Source organism: Crocodylus porosus, unplaced genomic scaffold (assembly GCF_001723895.1).
Source record: "Crocodylus porosus isolate Cpor-Errol unplaced genomic scaffold, CroPor_comp1, whole genome shotgun sequence".
In the NCBI taxonomy this organism is placed as follows: Eukaryota; Metazoa; Chordata; order Crocodylia; family Crocodylidae; genus Crocodylus; species Crocodylus porosus.
In genome coordinates this window covers 165423021-165442662 of record NW_017728906.1, presented here as the reverse complement: position 1 = coordinate 165442662, position 19642 = coordinate 165423021, and the positions used below count along the sequence as shown (strand labels likewise).

Genomic DNA, 19642 nt, shown 5'->3' with positions numbered 1-19642 from the left:
GCAGTCTCTGGACTGTGGCCTGGAGCTCCTCCAGCTGGCGCGCCAGAGACCCCAGTAGGGAGCAGACCCCGCAAGGGGAGGTGGCCATGCTCCCAGGCCCCAGAGTAATATTCAATAGAAGACAACATCACATTGACCAGAAAAAGTAGTTATTCAGTAGGATATATTCTTTAATACATGAGAGCTAGCACTCAAAGACCAGTTGTTTTTCAGAATAGCCCCTCTACATATAAAATTATTCAGAAGGGCAATAGGTTCTTTGTTTATCTGTACATAGCCCAGATCATGAGCTCATGTACATGCCTCTGACTTCTTAAAGTGATAGATACACATACCAAAAGTGATACCGCAAGACAGCTGAAGGACTTGCAGCTCAAAGTCAGTACTGATTTGCTTAGATAGCTGTGGTGTGTTAGTACCCAAACAATCAGGAATGTGATCCCATTATATTTTAGGAGCTGTAAAAACACAGACAGGAAGACATGATCCCTGCCTGGAAGTGCTAATATTCTGTGTAATGAAGATGTTTGGACTATTTTCCTTGGAAAGGAGATGAATACACAAATATGAATTTACAGATTAATGCCTGGTCTGAGAGAAGTTAAATCTATTCTCCCTGTCTCAGGAGAGACATCTAACAGGATATTCAACAAAGCTGAAAAGTAACAACTTTAAATGTGACCATACTTTCCATAAGTGCACAAATAGTCATGGAACTCACCACCATAAGATCTCATTGAGACTAAGAGCTGAGCAAGACTGCGAAAAGGATCGGGCAATTTAAATGAACAGCATGATTATCCTGAGGAGGGTGAATGATAATAATAATACCTAGCTCTCACAGTAACTGCCTTTGAAAATTATGTGACTATCATGGGTAAAGTCCTCTGGCTGGATTTAGCAGCCCATTTTGTATTAAAACCAAGAAACTGAAAATACTATGTCTCATTCCTCTAACAGTAACCTGAGTTGGGGAAAATGAATGAGCAGGAATTGTTTTGTTTCTAATGCTAAATTTACATCTACCTTCTACCCTGACCCTCTCTTTGTTGGACTGAAGCAATTCCTCTTTTCAAGTCAATATAAACACATTCTGAGTTAGCTTTTCCTGCTGGGCTTCCTTTGCAACCTGCTTAAAATGCTTCTTATCTGCCTCTGCAGTTTGTAATGGAAACAGAGAGAAAAGCAGATGGAAAAGGCAAAAGTATATCAATAGAGAACAATAACTTAAAGCAGTCATTCTTAATCGGGGTACCACAAGAACCTGCCAGGGGTATCACAACACCAGTACCACTCCTGCCACCACTGTGGAGTGAACCTACCCTGCATGCTTCTGTTTTCAGGAGACACATTGGAACCAAACTGAGAAGCAGCTGCAGCAGAAGCAGTGTGTCTATATGTAGGCAGCATCATATAATGCAGACAGGTGCAGCTTTCTCCTACAGCTGCTTCCTAGTTTGACTCCGACAGACTTCCTGAACATAGAGGTGTGTGGGACAGGACCACGTGACACACACACTTCTGTTTCTAGAAGACACTGCAATGTCGGACTGAGAAAGACTGCAGCAAGAGCATAGCCACTGTAAAAGGCGTGCAGCACAATGACCATGTTATGACACTCTCTTAGCCAGCCTCCTGCACCTCCTGAGCCCTTTTGTCCATGCCCTCATCTTCTCACTCCCTCAGCACCCCCCACATGCTACATGTACAATCCAACACTTTGTACCTCTGGCCGGAGATCCCAGACTGTCCCCTACAGCCCAAGGTATCAATAGTAGTAACATATTCATGAATACTAGACTTATAATGTTTATATTATAATTCATGATCTATTTATATTAGTCTTTCTAATGGGGTGCCATTAAATTCTGAAAAGTTTTGGAGGGGTGCCTTGAGTCTGAAAAAATGAAGGACCCCTGACTTAGAGCAATGTTTTATCATGCAATGATTTACCTTGTACTGTGACATAAGCTGCACTCTCCACAGAGCCTTTCAAGTTGGTGGCTACACACTGGTAAAGTCCCTCATCCTCTTCTTTGACTCTTTCAATAAACAGCATTCTGCCTCCTGGTCCTAAAATTATTCCTGTGAAATGAAAGATTTTTAAATAAGCAGGAGACAGAATCTAAACAAAAACAGCTGCTTCTGTAACACAATCTTTTCCTGATGATTATGTGTTCAGAAAAGGAAATCTGAATTATGGACCAGATAGTGCAATGTTATCTGCATAAAAGTCAAAGAAGTTTGAATATCTTGGGAGTTTGTTAGAAACTGATGTGTGCTCAGTATTTGTATTTGTAAATAGGCTCAGTTTCCAAAAATGATCCTGAAAGCACTCATTACTGTATGCAGCGCTTAGTACTAAGATTAGACCTTCATCTAGCCAAGTAATTTTAACATGATATTAACTTTAAACACCAGAAGAGTCTTATGAAGTCAATAATATTTACTGATACGCACATTAGACATCTATGTAGTTGGCTAGATCAGTGCATTATTAGTTCAACACCCTTGACTAGCTTTAGTTCAACACCCTGCCATGCACAGGCAGGCAGTGCTATGATTTTGCAGGATTAAGTCCTGAATGTATCTTGATACTTGCTATTGGTGTATGTGTACCAGTACTGTAACTAAGGGTGAGTGAGCAGGGCACTAGTCCCAGGCACTGACTTAGAGGGGGTACAAGAATGATGGCCAGCCTAGCCACTGATGACCTGGCCACTGGCACTGCCTAGCCACTACTACATTCAGGGTGCAGAACGTCCTAGTTACACCTCTGATGAGGATGTTGTGAGTTAATGCTGTGGGATTTCTTTCCAGTTTACTTTCCTTATATAATAACTGAAGATGCTCCAAACCAGAAACTTGGACACAAACCTACCCAGGTTTTGTGATGAGAGACTGGGTTTTATATTCGGATTGCTTTAAGCAAAGCCCAGAAGCATGGGATACGGAGACACCCTGAGAGCGTGGGGGACTGGTACCTCCTGAGTCTGGGGGGGACACCCACAGAAGCCACCGGCAGTGGTGGTGGGGATGGAGCTGGTGAGCACCTGCAGAAGCCGCCAGCAGCATTGGCGGTGGGAACAGCCTTGTTGGGGAAGCACTTAAGCCCCCATGCCCCCCTTACCAGTTGCCTATGCCTGAGAGACAGACTCCAAACTCAACTCTCCACATCACACATCCTAACTGGGGAGCCAGAGCTCCCCTTTCTGGAACTTATCCCAGTTCCTTTAATTTTCTTTTGTAACCAAGCCACTTGTAGAGTTCTGCTTCATTCTCCTGTTGCTGAGTACAGGTCTTTCCAATTTCACCATCTCTGGGCTTCAGAGCTCTTCTCATGATCTTCAAACGATATGTGATCTGTATGACACACCCAATTCCACCATCTCCTGTACTTCTAACCACTGCTCTTCACAGCACCCTGCAGGCATAGCTATTCCTAAATCGTCCTTGACCAGTACTTCTTCAATCTCTTCTTGAAAATCTCCAGTGAAGAAGATTCCACAGCTTCCCTAAATCGAATGGTGAAGCAGTGGAACAGACTAAGTGAAAACATTTTTCCAAATATCCAATCTTTGTTGTAATATCATGTGTCCTACCCTCTGTTCTGAGGGGGGAAAAAAAGAGTCCTCCCTCCTTTTTATGGCAGTCCTTAAGGCATGCATGTCATGGGCCCTTCCCTCTAGGATGGGTGGGGGCAGGCCAACAGGCTGAGGCCAGGCAGGGGGTTGCGCTCTGCCACCACTGCCATGGGCAGAGGGGCGGGCTGTCCGATACAGGGGTGAGGGGTGGGCCGAGCAGCCCAAGGATGGAGAGAGCCATGGAGCAGTTCAAATGGTTCACCGGGTCCTTGCACTGTGCCTGCACCGTGGAACTGCTTGATGATTACAAAACTGCTGTCTACACCTCAATGCCAATGGTTAAGGCTGAGCAGCACAGGTCGGTTTCAGAGCTACTATCAAATTCAAAATTTGATGTCAATTATGCTTTTGGAAGGGTGAAGAGGATCTTGCTTCATATTTTGCAGCAAAACTTTCGCTTCAAGTTTTGCAGCAAAACTTTTCAACACATTCATCAAGGATTTGGATTTTGGTATTAAAAGCGAACTAACAAAGTTTGCTGATGACACCAAATTATGGGGGAGTGTGGTTACTCTTGAAGACAGGCTGGCAATACAGGCTAACCTAAACAGGCTTGTGAGGTGGTCAGACTTCAACCAGATGTCATTTAATACAAAGAAATGTAAAGTGCTCCATCTGGGGAGAAATAATCCATGACACACTTATAGGCTTAGCAGCTTGCTAGCACCACATCTGAATGAGGCCTGGGTGATGTGATAGACGACAAAATGAACATGAGCCACCAATGCGATGCTGTAGCTGGCAGAGCTAATCAAACACTGGCACGCATCTACTGAGGTATCTCAAGCAAAGCTAAGGATGTCATCCTCCTACTCTACTTGGCCTTGGTGAGATTGCAGCTGGAGTTTGGGTCCAGTTCTGGGCGCCGCACTTCAGGAAGGATGTGGAGAAGCTTGAGAGTCTAAAGGAGGGCCACATGCATGTTTAGAGGCCTAGAGACCAGGTCATATGAGAAGAGGCTGAAAGACTTGGGACTGTTCAGCCTGGAGAAGAGAAGACTCAGAGGGGACTTGGTGGCAGCCTATAAGTATATCAAGGTGTACATCAGGGCCTGGAGGAGCAACTGTTCACCAAGGCCACCCAGGGGAGGATAAGAAATAAAGGGCACAAGCTGACTGAGGATCGCTTTAGGCTAGACATAAGGAAAAATTTCTTTATAAGTTGGGTGCCGAGGGTTTGGAACAGGTTCCCCCCAGAGGTGATACAGTCACCCACCCTGGCAATCTTCAAAAAATGTCTTGATGCCCATCTTGCTGGGGTCATCTGAGCCCAGTGGTCTTTCCAGGCCAAGTGCAGGAGGGCTGGACCCGATGATCTGTAAGGTCTCTTCCAGCCCCTAGTATCTATGAAACTATCATGTCCCCCTTTTAAGTGCCTTTTTTTCCAAGCTGCATATGCGTATTCCTTTCAACCTCTCCTCATATAACTTGTCTTCCAAGCCATTTATCATTTTTTCACCAGCCTCTGGACTCTAACCTCTCCACATCCTTTTTAGAGCTGCCCAAAACTGCGCACAGTACTCTAAATGAGATCTAGCCAGTATCAAATAAAGGGGCATTATCACCTCTCATCTAGTGCTCCTGTTGATGCAGTCCAAAACTGCATTTGCTTTTTCTGCAGCTGTATCACACTGCAGAATCCTTCTCTAATTCTCTAATCCTTCACAAAGTCCTTCTCTAGTGAGGATGCTGTCTCAGCATTTGGGAAATGGAAGTTCAAATCCTGTGCTACCAGAAACTTCTGTGTGACTGTTTGCAAGTTACTTAGCCTCTGTTTCTCAGCTCTCCATCTATAAAATAATGTTTCCCTGCTGCACAAGGATGTGGGGAGGAATAAATACACTAAAGAGTGGGTATGTCTATACAAAATGCTGATTGCGCAGTAGCTACAAAATATGTGCAGTAGCGCATCACAGCATGGACAGTGCTAATATGCTACTGCACAGTATTAGACTACTGCACAGTAGCATCTCCTGAAAGATGTTTGCCAGCACTACTGTTCAGTAACTCTGGTTAATGCACATTTATTTCGTACTTGCTAATACAAGTACAAAATAAATGCTCGGTAACAACCATGTAGTAGTGTCTCATGTAGACATGCCCATTGTGAAGTATTTGAGTACCATAGGGAATAGGTTCCATAGAGGTATCTATCTACCATACGTGTAAAGCAGCTATAAGAGAAGGTAAAAAAGGATGTTGCTCTCACCTGGTTCTTCATGTATTTCTTCGTGGTTTTTAAACCAGAATATCTGGGGCTCTGGGATGCCTTGCACTTGACATTCTAATGCAGCAGAGTTGCTGGAGTTCACTGTCTGATCACTGAGGTTGCGCAGGAGGGATGGGGCTTCTTGAGCTATAAAATAAAATGATACTTCAGTTATGACATGCCTGCAAACATCTGTTTAAAGTACAATCTCTTGCAGGGCTGCTTTAAAGTATCACAATGTGAAAGCTTTCTGGAGACATTCTACTAACGTAATTATTTCCCCATTCTAATTAATATCCTTATTTACAAAAGAGCTTTTAATGTGACCTGGTGATTCCTTCTTAATTAAAGATTATTCCCCTTAATCAACTGTAATTGGGCACTATATCAGTCATAATCCACATGATTTAACAAGAAATGCTTTTTTCAGATATTGTGTTAAAGTTCCTTTGCATTTTCTTACAAACAAAAGATAAATAATCTACATGGGAAGACACTATCTTCAGGAGAAACAAATTATAAGGACAAGTTTTTTAATAGGTTAGTGGCGTTAGTTTTTGAATGAGTATTTTTGCATCAGCGATAGTTTTATGCAATATTCTACTGGATGTGTACATGAATGAAAGTTTCATTATTTATAAAACTGTGAAGATCGACATTATTATGAGCCTTTTGCAGTAAACTATCATACTACAAAACCAGAGTTGTCAGCACTGAATCACAGAGCACTAGGCATCAGTCTGCATAAGTTCTTTAGTTTTTATATTACACAAACACTTAAGAACTAACAAGACAAAACTGAATTTGGCAAAAACACTTGAGAACTAACCAGACAAAACTGAATTTGTAAGAAATGTATCCATTTTCCCCAGGTAGTGCCCCCATCATAAAATGCAAGTTCTTAAAACAGCAACTCAAGAAGTAGAAGCTGGGCTCTTGGATTTTACACCATATCACAATACACAACTCCCCTTTTACAATAGTCACTATTATCTGTTAACATTCATACAAATGTGATAAAAATCAAATGTGATGACACAATATTTATTGCAACAACTGTCTTGAAAGTATATTGTATACTGGATGTACACCTGCAATGTGCTCTGATTCTGTACAAACTGAACGTTCCAATCAAGGATAGAGGAACCCCAAATAAGTTTTAAAACACAGCATTAGAGTCATCTCTGTAATAAGAGAAACAATTGACACTAATGTTCTTTTCCTCATCATCTCCCAAACCATATGTTTCTTCCCTCCTTTTTCCACATAACTAAGGCTGTAATGACAAAGATCAGGATCTCTACAGCACTGTCAATCATACAGCACAACTTTCTGCCACCATTGCAACTTCTCATAATATCCCTTTTGTATTTTGGTTTTGTAAAGGTTGAGCAAGAGACGATGCACTATAGCTCTTCCTGAATTCCCAGTTCCTGCAGGAATTGCTTCACTCTGAAATTTTTCTTTCAAGGAAACTTCCAGGATTAGATTTTACTAATGTACTAATAAAATTAGAAACTCTTCAGTGGGATGAGAGACAGCAAAAAACTTTGTCAAATATTTTAACAGCAATAAGACACATTCTTTACTGAGTGTATTATATCCTTCCTAGAGATTGGACTCCATTATCTAACAAGTGTTTCTATTCTTACTATAATTCTGTTATCTGATTTTGATGAAAAACTTTTCAATAAAGCCAGCCTCCTATGTATAATGTGTAATACATATAAAAGCAAGGGCACTGAAAGTTTTCCACCATTACCCCTTGAAGTCAAGTTCAGCACACCCATCCAATATCTCTGAATGATTCATTTTATCTGTAAATTCCTTGGGGCAATAACTCTTATAGCTTACAGTGCAGCAAGTAGTCAGTTTTCAGTCTATAAACAATGCCAGCAGATGAAGCTTAGACGTTAATCTTAATCAAATCCCTATCACATTATATTATCAACAATGTTTTCTCCCAGCCAACAAGATTACCCTCTTTTCAGCTATGGATCCATGATATTTACATTTGGTTTCCCAGTTTTCCTGATCAAGCTGACTAGAAAATTTAAGATAGCAGGTTCAAGTTTTATATTTATAAATGATTACAATAAAGCAGGAATGCCATGGCATTCAAAATAAAGTGTAACAAGATGACAGAATAAAGGCAAATCACACATTTTGTAAGTTATTTTTGATTAATTTTAATTTGTTTATAGCCATACACTAAAGATGGATTTTCGTAATGAGAAAAAATACCTTGCTTAAAACTTAGATCCAGTCATCATTCACACATTTTAATAATTTCCCTGGCACAACTGGATGGTTTTCAAGGACATGGCTTTGCTCTTTCAGACCACCTGTGTCTTCTGTTTGATACTGTAGGTAAGCCATACAATAGGATGTTTTAAAGCACCCAATATTGATGTAACTCTGTTCTAGTCAAAGTCAATGGAAACATTTCAGTTAGGTACACACAGAGCCAAGTCAATGGAGAGTGCTTTTGAGCATTCTTCCCCTATACTGGATATTGAGTATCACACTCATAGTCTCCATATCTGACTGTGAGGTCATAAACATAGGATAAGGGACCAATTCTGATCTCAGTTTTTTTTCCTAAAGAACCTCATTGTACACAGAAGGTGGTCCAGGAGATTTATGGGATGTTACAAAAAGCAGAAGAGCACAGTGACAATGAAAGAAAAATCCTTATTTTCAAAATGAGTTTTGGCATTTGGAAAAGCACTGAAATGTTATACAGCTTGTAGTTTCGCAACCTTTTACCCTCTTCAGCTTCTGGGTGTTAAGCTTGTTTGGTTTTATTAACAAGTAGGACAATATAAATACACAGTTTCATTTAAATACTTTTTTAAAGGAATATAGTCTTAAATTACATGTTTTTCTTCCCAAGTAATGTGCTATTTAACAGAACTTACACAAACTTCCAGAATGACAAGATTCTCCCAGTTAGCTGGCAAGATCAGCAGTGCCAAGGGCTCTTTTTTTTCCTCCCACTCTGGCCTTCAGTTGTGGAACCCTTTCCTCTCACAATTTAATTGAAGTTCTTTCTTCTATGCCTGCCAGCACTGAACTCAGGTAGGGGGACTCACTCAGCATTGTACAGTATGGCTGTTGGAGCACTGGCCATAGACTAGGAAGTGGCTACCAAGATGTCTCGCAGGCCAATGTGGTATACATCATCACTCAACAATTCCACAGAGAGACATTTCTAATCTCCATCATATCATTTGTGACCCAAACTCTTATCACAAGGTTGTTTCCAGCAACTGACTGTTACAAGCAACTGCACTGTGATTTTTCTGAACACTTTCAAATACAACAAGACAAGCTTTCCCCATTTTGACAGTGATTACCAATTATTCCACTTGCTTTTTAAGCATGTAAGAGAGACCCAAGTTCCTTTGCAAGGACACATTGTTTCTGGAAGCCATCATACTAATAATGAACAAAACAGCTACTGTATGCAAGAAGGCTATAGGTAACATTTCAAGATACAAACGATTATTCTTTTCTTTACTCTGACAACTTCCAGGTTATCAATTGTTTTCTAAGCATTTTAGGCTCCATGCAACTGGCATTATGGGGAAATGCTATTGTTTACCCTTTCACACTTGACAAAAGCAATTCCCACGTGAAAGACGAGTTTAGCCGTGGGACACAGTCCCAATACCTAAAGGAGGAAATAGTCTGGTGAGTTCCCAAGCACAAAAGTTGTCATGTTGTCACCCTCTATTTTAAAAGCACAGCCACTTTGTTCCTTTGCTGAAGTTATTTTGGTCACTTAGGTTGGTTTTGTTATGGCTTATGTAAACCCTATATAAATGATCAATCATAAATGAAACCAAAAATAATAAAGGCTATGGATTGTAAAAAAATAAAGTTATCAGATCTATTAAAAATAGTAACTTCTTCCTTATACAGAATTTATAATACACAGACACTCCTCATAGCAAAATCATGAAGAAAAGGAAATTCTTAAGAGGAAATTTAGATTATCCTTAGTTCTCTTTCAGTAGTTTGACCATTTCTTAATCCCCATAATAAATCCTATTTTCATTTGCATACCAAAAGAAAGGGGTGTCTTTTAATGGACTTAATTTTAAATTTAAATTTGGAAAAATGTATTAAACATTTTGATGTAATGCCTGTAAACTTGTCAATGGGGTAACTGTAGCACTTCTCATAATGAAATAATTATAATGTTGCAAATTCCTGTATCTTCAAACAAGTTTGTGCCAGGCACAAAATTCCCACTGATATCAACAGGCCTTTACAGTAGTACAGTAATTTATTTTAAACACTGACCAACACAGTCACTGGAAGACTACCTAGATTTATTTGGAGGAACATGAATCACATCAGTTTTTAAATTTTCATTATTATAAATGATATAATAGGTATGTGCATCATATCAACATTTTTATTTCTTTTCTGCACCCCCAGGGCCTTCCTTGAGAAGATACTTTTAAGATTAATGTACTTAGTATAGAAAATTATTTCAAATAAATAAGCATTAGAACTTGCTCAGCAGGTAATATTTATAAATCCATCAAGATCAGATTAAAATAGAAATCTGTAGTCCAGTCAGTCTCAAACTGAGTTGTGCTCATTCTGCACTTTAAAGTTAAGTTATTAAATGTCCATTGTTGACTGAAAACAGCAGTTTTTAAAGTTAATCAGTTTATGCAGCTTTGCCACTTTCGAAGAGGCCGGTATCAGAGTGGAAGAAAAGACTGGTCCAAAGTTTTCATTATCACTCAGTAGGAGACAGCAAGGGACAAAACCCCACATCATACAAAATGCAGGATAGGGGATCTTCCAAACCCCAGCTTCCACCAACTTTGTCAAAGCAGAACAGACCCGTCTGAACTGAACTGGATGCCCATGGGTTATGCTGCTACTCCTATGTCCAAACTCATTTTTGGAGGTGCACCACCTCAGAGCCTGAAAGGTAGCAACAGTAATAAAAATCAAGATGATATGAGACAACTGTTACTTTTTAATGAGTCCTTTAATGTTTTACATTGTTTTGTGTTGTACAATCATTCCTTGTGTTTTTATATCTGGGGATCCGAGAGTAAACAGCCTTTTTGTTGCAGTGCTCACCTCTAATTGTAACATCTTTCTTTTGAAGCACTTCTTTCCCTGTGTATATGTTCCGTGCTCTGCAGGTGTAGGTGCCTGAGTGTTCCAGGGAAACATTCTTGATGGTGAGAGGGAGGGTAATGGAGTACTCCTTAGTGAGAGGTTTTTTTGCTTTTGTTTGATTAACTGTCCTTGGTAAAATCCAGGCAATGTCTTTGTACAGGAATTTGCTGACCGAACAGGACAATATCAGGTTCTCTCCTTCAATGGGCATTTTTTCCAACTTAATATGAAATCCATTTGGTACATCTGTCAAAAATCAAGAACACTTTTAGTTTATAGGAAAGTATTGAGTCAAAAGAAATCATTTACTGTTTTCCCTGTAAGCAGAAGGTTTGTCAGCTGGAAATATTTAATGTTTTCCTTCTGGAGTCTCTAACCTTACTTCTTCCACAATGGACCATGTCTATGCTTGTCATTCGTCCCCACAAATACAATACACTTCACTTGTACTGGACACACTGGCCTGATCTACAAGTGGCAAAAATTGATGTTGCTTCTGTGATTTCACTTGAGCCAACTGATTTGTCCTAGCTCAGGGTTTGGCTCATCAGGTAAGGGCATTCTAAGAGAAAGTACCAAAAGCTTTAAAGAGGGAACATTTACAAAGTGAGAACTACCTTCTTTCAGCTACAGTTGGTGAAATGGTACAAAGAAGTAGAAGCATTTTGGTGAACACAAGCAAACAGAGCAGTTCAGAATCTTCTTGTGATTCATGACTATTGAGACAACTGGCTGGTATTAATTGAATATGTCCAGATCCTGAACATGTAATAAGATTTGATGCTGCCCCACTGAAGTCAAGGTTTTACACCACTGACTCCAGCGACAGTAAGAGTAGGGTTCTGGAATAAAGTCAACTTAAAGCTTCTGTTCTGAATGTTAGTGTCTTTAATTTAATTGTAGCTAATATTCTGACACTGTTTAAATTGTTTCTTACTCTTTTTAGTACAATTGACTTACAGAATTTGATGACACAGAAGGGTTCTTCCAATTGTTCCAGTTGTTAATTTCCACTACCCCTGACTGAACTTTACTTGAACCGTAGAGATGGGGACAGTGCCTAGTACTCATTTTTAGCATTCTGGTTTCCTCCTTTATGGTATGGAATTATTTTTCTTAATGCCTGCTTGTTCTTGTCTTGATGCATAAAATCTTCTTGACAAAAACCTGCACTCAACACTGGGCACATCTACACATGTTATTAATGTGATTAAATAAACTCCAGCACAGTTTGCACTAGAGTTTGTTGTTCCCAGGCACTGCGTTTACATGTGTGCCTGAGACCACAGCACACTGAGCCAGAACTAAGCAGCCCCACCTGGCAGAGGGCCCGGGTGTCACCCTTTCAGCCTGGGGCTGCTTCAACCCAGCTCAACATGCTCTGAAAGGGCTTGCTGGTGCACCAGAGTGCTCCACTGTGGGGCACATTTTCAGGCAGCCCCCACACTGAAGCACTCTTGTGCCCCAGCCAGCTCTGTCAGCATCTACATGTGTGCTGCAGCACACTAAATGCCACCACCACAGGACAGTAATTATATTTACAAGTACTAACCTACGGCAGTGTTTATTAGTTTACTGTGGCCTAATAGGGCCACACATGTAGATGCTGAGACTTTACTTCAGAGCTAATTAAGCAACTCTGCAGTAAATGTCTTGTGTCGATACATCCACTTTTCTCTATATTGAGTTTGGATTTGTTATGCTAGCTTTTGGGTAAAGCATCTCAGGATCAAAACCCCAGATTCAAATTCTTTTCAACCTTGAAGTGTTAAAGACCAAAGAGGGAATTTAAATAATTTTGTGGTTTAAGACCGTCTTCATTGTTGCAATGGAAAGAAAATGTATATTATCCATTCAGGTGTGGCATACAAATGTTAAAGATTAGATGACTGCCAAGGATACTGAAAGGGATGTTAAAACCTGTGCAAACACTTACTTCTCTTACAGTCCTACATGGTAATCTGGCCTTCTCTCTCTCGCTCATTCTTAAAGTCATATTTAGAAAAGTAACCCCAAATCCACATTTTTCTGTGAACATGGTGGTGTTTCATTCTAATCATGGAAAAATGTGGATTTAGGGTTACTTCTTTAATCCGAACATTGGAGATTTTTTTAAATCAGAGAAAACCAGGATCCCTGGTCACAAGGAAAACTTTAATTTAAGGGATGAGAATCATTAAATCATAGAGTAGAATCACAGAGTTGATGGGATTTGGAAGGGACATCTAGTCCAGCCTTTGCACTAATGGAACATGGTTTCTAAACCATTTCAATCAGATGATTATGCAGCCTCTTGGTAACACCTAGAGGAGGAGATACCACAAGAAAGTGAAAAACTAAGAAGTATGGGGCTGTATTCAGTGTGGACAAGCAACTGTAGCAACTTCTTTGATTTACCTAGGCTTACATGAGGCAAGAGTCTGATCTCATTCAAATCAATGCAAGTCAGGAGCTACTGAGATCAAAATTTTCCTTTGGGAGTATGTTGGTTTTGTGATACAACATCAGGTCAAATTCAGACCTATTGTAAGGAGATGCAATGATATCAATGGATCAGACTCTTGTCTCAAATATATGATCTGCCTCAGTTTCTGCACCACCTTTGCGGCAGACCGGAATTTGGCCCAGTTTTTATCATGAAATGTCAACCTATCCATCTGAAATACTGCTACATTTTTACTTAGGAAAATACAAATACTCTGTAAAAGCTGGGATAGGCCAAACAAAAATCTGAAGATGTAATTAAAGTTCCCTCTGAGAATCAAAGGCAGATGGCCTATATTCAATGTAAAAAGACCTCAGTATAAGTTCAGTATTGCTTTCATGTCGTCATACCTGGGACATTCCCTAGGTATCACCAGGGAAAAAAAGCTAAGGCCAAAAGCAAAATCTAGTAGATTTCAATCTAATGGTTTATTTAAAGATGACAACCCTCTAATATATGACACCCAGCACTAATTGTGACAAACTGAGCCTAGCTATGTAACATGGCTGGGAATAATGTAAAAGGTTTTTATTTACTTTAGTGATTTGAAACTTCCTGTGGAAATAGCTCCCAGGTTTCCTGATGGAAGATTTTGTTTATCTTTGCCAAGTACCATCAGGAATCTCAAAATAAAATGAGCTTAGTGACATTGGGAAACCAGGGAGATAAGGCAGACCTGTTCCTGTTTCACCCTCTGTAATTGCAAATACGCCCATGGGCCTGCTGTGTGCCAGCAAAACAGCCCAAAAAGTAGGGAAAGGGACAAACTGTGGGGGAGGGAGCTAGTGTAGTTCAATTTGATACAAAGGCATGGTTCTAGAGTCTGTGATGGCACCAGTGACCAGGAAGTCTCTCAGAAATGACTGGTCCCCATTGTCTTTGTGTAATATATAGACCTATATTAATTTAATGGACTCAGACATAAGATGCACATTTAGAAATGCATCAGCCTAAACAAAGTCTAAAGGTTCTTCCCTAGAGTTGCCAACAAGTGAGAAAAGCTATGCAAGAACCTCACTCCTTGGAGATACAGTCACACTTCCGCTAAGGATGGAGTATATATATCTGCTCTGCTTTTAAACCTTTCAAGTCCAAAGATGCATTGGAATTAGACTCACATCCCAGCAATACCAAGGGATCTACAATTATAAATATGAGGTCTTGCCTAAAATGGCCACTCCAGCAACCTACCTGGACTCCTTTGCCTTCACTTCCCTATATCTGTCCCTCTCCATAGAAAGGGGAACAGGTCAAGGTAAAGACAGAACTGGTAGAAACATTAACTACCACTGGCTGTCCACATGTTATTTCAGCCAGTGTCGGAAGAGCATGTTCCAGAAAGAGGTTGCCTATGCCATCTGTGATTCTATTATATGTTTTATCCCAATTCGAGGGTCAAGGACTGAACTATAGAGTGCTGCAAAGGAAGGGGCTTCTGGGAGTTGGAGGAATTATCTTCTTAGCTTACTCTAAATTTCTTCCAGGTGTTTTGAGCCCTTCCTGCTTAGCCTTTCCTTGCATTGGCAAGCAGCATCTGATCCTAAAAGAGGTTATTTTCCCTTGTGTTAGATGCTTTCATGTCTCAGTATCAGTCTTTGTGTAATGCAGACTGTTAGCAAATGGCTATACCAGCAATAGCAATTTAAAACAAACAAAACACCAGCAATCATCCTAGCCCTGAAGTATCTATTCTGAATACATTAGAAGGAAATCCTTTCTGGTGTCCACTTTGTTCACAACCATCAGCATTTGGACTGTCTTTTTTTCCCCTCCATCGTGTGTTTTTCAACAAACAGTAAAAAAATGGCAAATACATTGCTCAGCTCACTTGTATTGTAAAACACTAGCAGACTAGAGGAATTTAGTTTCAATATAGGAGCAGACTTGCTAGAAAAATATGTGATTCCAAGTGGTGCCAAGAGCAATTAGCAGCATTATGAGTTTAATAAAAGCAACTAAATGTCAGTAGACAACCTAGATTTTTCATGTCACAGAACTAAAGTGGTGGGAAATCATCAACAAATAAAACATCAGATCAGAATAATGAGCTGAGTTCATGTCAGCATCATAAACTCAGATAGAAAGATCGCTACCATCTAGGACAATTACAAATTTCCAGCCCAAAATAAAACAACTATGCCTCTTTCTGAATATGGGCTAGTCTTCAGAGGAAAGTCTGTATATCTTCTCTGCCATCATACACTCTATCGTGCAAAGAATTTCTCCCCCAAGATAGGAATCAGCTCATAACCTGAAATGCGAGAAGGGAAGCTGATTCTTTTGCACTGTAATGGCATTACACACATAGTGAAGGTGGCAGTTGGCAGCTGTAAACAGGTTAGTGCTTTACATGGTTTTAGGGGCTTACATATAGCACTGGAAGACTGAAGAGTTTACTCTTCTTCAATGTGGAAAGTGTATTTATTATAGCTGGGTGGAATGTTTTTAAAAGCAAGAATTTGGTCCCAAAACAGGAATAAATTAGACATTTGTTTTATATAAGTTGGTTTTCTTTCTATTTCCTGACCAGTGCTGTAAACACTTTCTATTTTAGCAAGACATCCACTAGACTCCAGTCATCAAATTGAAACAGATCAACAACTAAAATGGACTACAAAAGTAGTAACGGAGCACAATGTGATAAGCTGAAAATAGGTTTTACCTTTTCAGCTGATGTTTCATGGAAGGTTTATGATTTTAGAATTAACGTGTAAAAAGGACTTTCTAGTTTCTACTGTCTGGTTATTAAATAATTAATCACCATTTTCTTTAGTAATGAACTTTTTAAAGAACATTTTGGATTATTAACTTTTGAATCATTAACTCACGGGAAGGTAAGTCTACCTTCCCATGAAGTACTACTTTGTAAATATGTTCTGCCACAGTGAAAGTAACAGTCAACCAGAAGATGGCTCCTTTGCAATATTATCCTCCAATAAGATGGCCAAGAAACTGTCCAATGGATTTTAGTAATATATTCATACTTGTTTTATTAGTCGTTGAAATCACAGCATTTGGTCAGTATAGCAAAGATCCTGCAAAGTTTTACGCATATACTTAACAGAAGTCAATCAGACCACTCACTTGTTGTTTAGCATATGTGTAAATCTTTGAAGGATTAGGATCTGTGTTCTCCTCATTTGTACACAATGGTGTCATGCCATCACACATGATGCTGCCCTGTAGGTGTTTGCAAATTATAAAGTAACACCATACACGAGGTAACTGTAAGCATCAAGCAGTAGAGAAAATCTTATCAGGCAATTGGTTATTATGACCAATTTGCAGCCTCATTGGAATATTTAATAATGAATAATACTGATATATTACACTGTAATGTTAATCCCTTTCTGAGAAATCAGTCTCCATATTGCATAAAATACCACCAGAACAGCAGTAAAAAATATGGCCAGAGGTAACGTTTACATCCATTGTAATATTTATCAGGCATAGGAAAGCAAAATGACATCATAAATATCACTTCAAGGCCAGGGAGTATTTTTGGGGGCTGGTTGTTTTTTTTTTGGTTACAATATAGATTATACCTTACCTGTTACATAAAAGCTAACATTTCTTTCAACTGTCCCTATTTTGTTGGAAGCCACACAGCTGTAAATTCCGGACGATTTGGCTTCAGCTACAACCAGAATGCTAGCAGTCTGTGAAAGAAAGAATGGTTTTAGCTGTCATTAGATAAAGTCAATTTAAACATTTTTTGCAAAAAAAAAGTTTCTCCTGACAATATGATTCAGTGGCTCCATACATTCAGTGAGGCAGTGCTGTGGCAGTTAAGAGGAGGCATTACCATGTACAGTGCTAGAAATGATGGAAAAATAACAGGAAACTAGCTTCTCAGATGACCTTTGTATTATCAGCCACTACAACCCAAATCTTTGAATGTGCTTTCTGGGTTGATTTATCTCATGCTGCTGATGTACTAATGACAGGTTATAAAACACAAGGTGTAGCACAGCACGTTCTATCCCAGAAGGCTGCTTGTGCATCAGTCAACAATGGGAGTAGGTGTATGGACTGCCTTACTCATTTGGGTAGCACTGGAAAAACGGAGCTCCACCTTGAAACCCATTTAGTATCCTCTTTCACTCTTTCATAAGAGTGGGGCAGGGGTAGGAAAGAGGCTTGTTCATCTCTCTCAGATTTTTCCCCCCTTTTAGATTTCAGCTTTAATATATTTCATAGGAGCACAAAATGTCTATTTTAATGACATATGCCTCTATCCCACCATGTTGGCATTCTGATTTGACAGGTAGATATTATGTATATGAGCAGATGGCTCCTAGACATGCTTCTAGACAAAAATGTTATGGTACCATGCTAGGAGGTGATGGAAGGATGGTTCACTACTTAAACACTCATTCAAGACTTGAAAAATCCCTGCCTCATTTGTTGTGTGATGTCAGGCAAGGCTCTCTGCCCCGCTCTGTCTTGGTTCCAGTTCTGTAAAATGGGGATAATAGTGCTTCTCCACTTCCTAAGTATTCTGGGAGGTTACAGATGTTAAGGACTGTGAGGAACTACACACTAGCAGGTATGAGGGGAGACTTGTACTCTTACTTTGCCTTTTTTTTCATTATTTATAAGCACAAAATACAGTGGCATCCAAAACATGATTGGTACTGTAAAAACTTTTATAAGTTGTCTCAAAATTCAAAACAAGAAACAGCAGGTCAATGAGAACTAGGCAGAAAGTTCAAGGGAAGGGATCATGGCTGGCTGATCACAGCCTGAGAATTCATTAGTCCTCAAACAGTTCCTCAGCTGTTCCCAGGCTGGATCAAGGGGGAGGGCAACAGTATGAACACATCCATTTCTGCCACCACTGCTGCTGTCCTCGTCTGACCCAGGCACAGGGGGAGCCCCAGAACTGCTCATGTCCTTGAGTGTAGATGTGTAGGGAACTGGTGTCCGCTGGGGCTAGTGGAAGTGGCAGCACTCAGGTATCTCCCTCCAGCACCTCCTCTTGGCCAGCAGAGGACACCTGGGAGGGGTGGCAAGGAGCAGGGGCTGGAAGGAGGAACCTGCTGTGGCTGCTGCTGACCCTGGCTGAACCCAGCTGCCCATACAGCTGCTCCCTGCAACATGGGGCAGAAGCATCTCTGGGGCTTACCCCACCCCTGGGCAGCTAGGCACAGTGGTAGCCACTGTGGCAAGTTGCTGTTTCCCTGCCTTCATGTGCCTGTTCTCTGCCTGGCTCCCGGTGTCCCCCTCTAGCCAAGGGATTCCAGCCACATCTTGCCTCCTTCCTCTATAGTCTGAGGAGCAGTGGGCCACATGCCCTGTAGTAATCCTGGATCCCCCCACGGCTGCATCATTAACCTCAGTCAATTTTTCATAGGCTTTAGGGTAGAGCTTGGTACTGAGGAGGAATTTTAAAGCAGACTATGGGACAGAGTAATGAAAAGGGAGGTGCCTGTATCTAACGAATGCAGTTTGTGCTTCTTAGCTACTTTCCATAAAACTCCAATAATTTCAAGGCAATTATATTTTCTTCTGCTCAGTCTGTCCAATAATTAGAGTCCTGGGCTAGGCTCAACAGTTTGGAGCACTCCTGACAGAGGAATGGTGACCTTCTGCCCATCGTCAATAAGCACTGATCAAACATAACAAAAACCAATGTTGGCAAGTCTTCATTTACACTCTGCACTTTCTATGTATACATTTTGAGCCACACTAGGAGGAATCAATTATGACCCTCAAGTCTGACATCCTGCATAACACAGGCTTCCCAATTTAATCCAGGGGGAGGATGCAGCAGAGGGGGGACATCTGCCCTATCATGCAAGAATACACTATCTACCTCAGTCGTAACTAAATCATCTATTTTAGAAAAGATTTCAAGACTAGAAGCAATGATACAGGGCACCTCTACCCTCTTAGGCTTCTTAAGCTCTGTCCTTGTCAACAACCATCTGTTAAAAAGTTATCATTTATTTCCAATATGAATTTCTCTAAATTTGCCTAAGCCATTATTCTGCAAGATTGCTTCTCAAGGAAGCAATCCTCAATGCACAAGTTAAATCTATTCCAACACGGAGGAAAGGCAGCAAGAAGGCACAGCAGCTCTCCTAGCTCTCCAGGGACCTAGCAGACCTCCTGTGGCTAAAAAGGAAAGCCTACAAAGGATGGAGGA

At 40.4% G+C, this 19642-nt stretch overlaps 1 protein-coding gene across 1 annotated transcript in view; it reads right to left on the bottom strand.

Annotated features, from left to right (window-relative positions):
- The window catches only part of FLT1 (fms related tyrosine kinase 1), a 161859-nt gene that overhangs the window by 44804 nt on the left and 97413 nt on the right, over positions 1 to 19642 (bottom strand). Inside the window, exons 15-18 of the mRNA XM_019528523.1 lie at positions 17042 to 17150; positions 10965 to 11252; positions 5853 to 5999; positions 1954 to 2085 (exon numbers count right to left, since the gene is read on the bottom strand). Of these exons, the coding sequence (XP_019384068.1) occupies positions 1954 to 2085; positions 5853 to 5999; positions 10965 to 11252; positions 17042 to 17150 (676 nt within the window). The remainder of the gene's footprint in view (positions 1 to 1953; positions 2086 to 5852; positions 6000 to 10964; positions 11253 to 17041; positions 17151 to 19642) is intronic.